Below are 5000 nucleotides of genomic sequence, written 5' to 3' on the forward strand. Positions count from 1 at the left end.
TCTGGTTCTGGTCTGGTCATGGTTCTGGTCTGGTTCTGGTCTGGTTCTGGTCTAGTCATGGTTGTGGTTCTGGTCTAGTCATGGTTCTGGTCTGGTTCTGGTCTGGTCATGGTTCTGGTCTGGTTCTGGTTTAGTCATGGTTGTGGTTCTAGTTTAGTCATGGTTCTGGTCTGGTTCTGGTCTGGTCTGGTTCTTGTTCTGGTTCTGGTTCAATCTGTCAATCAAACTTGGATCGATGACTCGCGGGGATGCTAAACGGAGAAGAACCGGCTCTCACCTTCACAACAGAACCTGGTTCGGGTTTAGCTTGTCCGGGTCCGGGTGCGGGTCCAGTCGCGGTGGTTTCTGGGCGGTGTCAGTGCGCGTTTGGTCGGCCTGTGTTGGGAGGACAGCCGGGGCTCATTCTCCATCCAGAACAACGGCAGCCATCTTGATTAGAACAACAACCAGCCAGCAGCCGCAGTGGAGGAGTGAAGCGCGCCAAAACAAGAGTCAGCACTTCCGCCTGGTGCTTTCAAAATAAAAGCACCTGCGCGACTGGAGAATCCAACCAGCTTTACTGTGAAGGACGGAAGCTGCAAATGACTCTACATAAATATATGTGACTTTGAATGAACTAAAAATAATAAACGAGATGAATTGAAGGTCCTGTTTGTATTTGTTTATTTAATAATTCACCTTTTAATCAATTCCCTAATTCATTTACTTTCCTATTTACATTTGTTTGCATTCAACTATACATTAATATATTCTTTTAAAGAATGAGAAAAAACATAATGGAGAATGAAATAAATACACAAATTCTTTATTCATATCTGCATTATTTTCTTCTCATTCTTTGGATTGAGACACTTTCCTGTGTGCCGTGTCGTCCAGTGAAGAGAAGAGAGCTGTATCTATTATTATTCAGTACGTTTAAAGGCGTGGATGTGTTGTGTTATCTTCACTCCGTTAACCAATAAGATCTATATTATTTATAAGAGCTGTATTATCTTGAAGGCGTTGCTGTTTTCATGACAATACACACAATTAAATATTTTATTTTCAAGACATATTTTTCACTCCTTTACTATGTCGACATTATGTTTTTATCTCATCTTGTAAAATGTCAGACTATCTGGAGGCACAAGTTTCATATTGAGTTCACGCTTGAGTCAGAGGAAGAGGTCGTCTGGTTCAGGGCTCCAAAAGGAAATAATTTGGATTCATTCAAATGACTTCAGTTTCTTTTTTAATCATAATGTAACCTCTCAGTGTTTATTAGGCTTCAAAGGTCGAAGGAAGGAGCGGCCTTATCTTCCTCTTACTAATCACCTTCTGGCCATCATAATCAACAACACTCACTTCATGTCAGGTGTCAAAAGAATCCAAGGTTTAATCACATTTACAAAAAACAAACAAACATGTTCTCTGTGTGGAACCCACAGGTGGAGCACTCATCTTTGTGAAGCCTCAGACATTCAACGAAGCCTCGATGCTCATCGGGAACGTCACGGCTCCGCTTGTTCTAAAACATGGAACTGGGAAAACAAATGGGAACGTTTACAAATCCGCTTTCCTGGTTTTGACTAAAGAGACAAAAAGACATAAACGGGTTGGCAAAACGTACTGAATCTGAAAGTCTGCGGTTCTCTCGCGCTTCAGCTTCTTCACTGAGCCGTTAGCTCACCGCTTCAGCTTCTTCACTGAGCCGTTAGCTCACCGCTTCAGCTTCTTCACTGAGCCGTTAGCTCACCGCTTCAGCTTCTTCACTGAGATGTTAGCTCACCGAAAAAAATGATTTTAGTCTCCACCCTGAACTGTTTTTCAGCTCATCTGAATCATAACCTGAACCAAACTGTTAAAGCTGATGAAACGAACCATTTGCGAGCGGCTTATTAAGTGTCAGCTAATCTGGGCCACATAACCATGCTAACATGGCTAAACTGCCCATTAGCCAAAACAAGCTATTGTGGCGTGGTTGGTTTTCACTCTGCGGTTAGCGCAGCTAAAGCAAGTAAAGCAAGGTTGACAACAGGGATGGATAATAAGAACTGGATGAGAAGCTTTGCTTCTCATTTTGGCCACTCACGTTATTACAATAAATGCATTTTCCCTATAAAACACAATTTACGCCTCGAACCGCAAACAAGGTAAATTAGGACTTTTTCTATGAAACATTTTTGATCCATAGAGGTTTTATAGAATACATGTGAAACTTTCCTCAAGCCGAGAAAAGCGTTATAATACTGTAGAGTCTTTGAGCCAGCGGAGAAACACCTCCGCACACATGAACAGGAAGTGGAAGTAAACCGGGAAGCTAGAAACTTTGTTTTGGCGTTTGTGCCAGATGGACTGAATAGGCGCCATCTTTGGGTCCAGTTGGTTCTTAGTATACATCTGATGTTCGGCTTCTGAAGTGAACCTTGACCTGAACTTTCCCGTTAGCTCGTCAGATGAAAACCATTATATCTGTTTGAATCAACCATTAACGCGTGCCAAACAGTTTGAGCTTCTAGACGAAGCGGTTAGCTAACCTGGACTAGTTTGTTGAGCTTCAAACTTACCAGATGAGCCAACTGTCTAAGCCTTCAGTTCACCCTTAACCTTCAAACCAGTGTTAGCAGCAATAGCAATGTTAACAGCAATAAACCAGCTCAATTGAACAGTTTGCTAACCTGATCCAAAGCTAACCTGAACCAAAGCTAACCTGAACCAAAGCTAACCTGATCCAAAGCTAACCTGATCCAAAGCTAACCTGAACCAAAGCTAACCTGAACTAAAGCTAACCCCTCCATCTACCCAACAGATGAAGATGTTGGGTTCACTTCCTGCTGTTATGGGAGACTTTTATTCCAGAGGAACCAAATCTGTATTTGAGCTCATTCCCGAAGAGGCATTTTCATCTTCTTCACGCCACATCACATCTTACATCAAAATCTTTGAATTACATAAATAACAACTTGACAAAAACGTGACATCTACAAATGTAAACACAACGCCTTCCTCGCCGCTCACACGTCAGCAAAGAGTTAATACTTATCCTGCGAAGCAGCACTTTTCTTTTTCTTGTAAAAGACAGAACAACTAAGGCGACTGAGTGGAATAATCATTGGCACTTTCTCCAAACTATAACCCTATGAATACTGTGAAGTTGTGTTTGAATAGATGATGACACGATGGGTCCGGCGGTCTGGGAGGAATGTGGTGGAGAGTCTCTGTTCATTTGTTGACTTGTTTAATGCACGTCGCTGCATCCTCTCATCTACTGGACCTTTCTTCTCATTCACGTTCTCCTAAAATTGTCTGTTCAGTCATTTTCCTCTTCGTCCTTTCATTCATCGGCAGCTTTGTGACCAGAGAACACGAGACAGTTCAACACTGCAGGGCGGCCACAGCGCTTCAGGACAGCTGTGAAGTGACAGTATATATATATATATATATATATATATATATATATATATATATATATATATATATATATATATATATATAAATAAATGAACACACACACATATATATATTTGGCCCAAAAAATAATCTTCTGTTTGAGTCCTGGCAGTCAAACCACGTCCAGTATCCTACAACACAGACCTTTAAAAAATTCAGGGCCTGTTTTCGTTTTCGTCGTCGTCCTGTGAATCCAAATAATACCGTATTTTAACTCGCTGTCATGACCATCGGGTTCCACCGAGACGGGAGGAAGGTCCGCTGGATGTGGGTCACCTCCTCTTCTTTCTATACAAGTTTATGGAAATAAAATGTTGTACATGATTGTTCTTTGTCCTCTGTCTCATGTGTTCTTTTCCTTTTGGCTGCAGTGGCTGTCTGTCGCCTCCGGGTGGTGCTGGACCGGCTCCTGGAGGAGGTTCTTCTGCTGGTCTTTCAGGCGGAGATGTCTGGGTTTGACCGGCAGCGCCACGGCCAGCAGGATGCAGCCGATATGGAGGCTGAAGTACCAGGACCTGCAGGGAGGAGGGAACACCGTCAGCAAGCAGCCGGAGGGTGTCGATCCCTGAAGAAGACCCGGCGTCCAGGTGTGTGTGCTGGAGTCACCGCAGCTTTAAAGACTAACGTGTGACTGGGATTTTTACATTTTCATAAATTAATGTTACATTTAAACAAATTCACATAATGTTGATCGAGCCTATCGATTACAGAGAAGCTCTGCTTATTTCTGCAGCTGTAGGGTTGGGACAGTTAAACCTGACCAACTCAAAGTTAAATCTGAGTTAAACCTCTCTAAGTACATGTTAAAGCTGAGTTAAACCTCTCTGAGTACATGTTAAACCTGAGTTAAACCTCTCTGAGTACATGTTAAACCTGAGTTAAACCTCTCTGGGTGCATGTTAAACCTGAGTTAAACCTCTCTGGGTGCGTGTTAAACCTGAGTTAAACCTCTCTGGGTGCATGTTAAACCTGAGTTAAACCTCTCTGGGTGCATGTTAAACCTGAGTTAAACCTCTCTGGGTGCATGTTAAACCTGAGTTAAACCTCTCTGGGTGCGTGTTAAACCTGAGTTAAACCTCTCTGGGTGCATGTTAAACCTGAGTTAAACCTCTCTGGGTGCATGTTAAACCTGAGTTAAACCTCTCTGGGTGCGTGTTAAACCTGAGTTAAACCTCTCTGGGTGCATGTTAAACCTGAGTTAAACCTCTCTGGGTGCGTGTTAAACCTGAGTTAAACCTCTCTGAGTGCATGTTAAACCTCTCTGGGTGCGTGTTAAACCTGAGTTAAACCTCTCTGAGTGCATGTTAAACCTCTCTGGGTTCATGTTGAACCTGAGTTAAACCTCTCCGGGTGCATGTTAAACCTGAGTTAAACCTCTCTGAGTGCATGTTAAACCTGAGTTAAACCTCTTTGAGTAGATGTTAAACCTGGGTTAAACCTGGGTTAAACTGGCGGACTGACCGGTAGAACTTGATGGATGGGCCGACGGACAGGAGGACAAAAGGCACCACTGTGTAGCAGATGGCGATCTGAGTGGCCGCCCACGTGATGACATCATAGACCAGTTTGTG

General features: G+C 43.0%; 2 protein-coding genes across 5 annotated transcripts in view; both read right to left on the reverse strand.

The window, feature by feature from the left end:
• Nucleotides 1–441, reverse strand: part of kidins220b (kinase D-interacting substrate 220b) — a 24020-nt gene extending 23579 nt beyond the window's left edge. For all 4 annotated transcript variants that reach the window (XM_068598802.1, XM_068598801.1, XM_068598800.1 and 1 more), the window contains exon 1: nucleotides 278–441. The gene's annotated coding sequence lies outside the window, so the exon portion shown is untranslated. The remainder of the gene's footprint in view (nucleotides 1–277) is intronic.
• Nucleotides 442–3490: 3049 nt separating this feature from the next.
• The window catches only part of mboat2b (membrane bound O-acyltransferase domain containing 2b), an 8246-nt gene continuing 6736 nt past the window's right edge, over nucleotides 3491–5000 (reverse strand). Inside the window, exons 12-13 of the mRNA XM_068598803.1 lie at nucleotides 4891–5000; nucleotides 3491–3944 (exon numbers count right to left, since the gene is read on the reverse strand). The exon at nucleotides 4891–5000 is cut by the window's right edge and continues 42 nt beyond it. Of these exons, the coding sequence (XP_068454904.1) occupies nucleotides 3773–3944; nucleotides 4891–5000 (282 nt within the window). The 3' untranslated portion in view covers nucleotides 3491–3772. The remainder of the gene's footprint in view (nucleotides 3945–4890) is intronic.

This window comes from Clinocottus analis, unplaced genomic scaffold (assembly GCF_023055335.1).
Source record: "Clinocottus analis isolate CAN_PGR_092001 unplaced genomic scaffold, fCliAna1.0.p SCAF_40, whole genome shotgun sequence".
NCBI lineage: Eukaryota > Metazoa > Chordata > Actinopteri > Perciformes > Cottidae > Clinocottus > Clinocottus analis.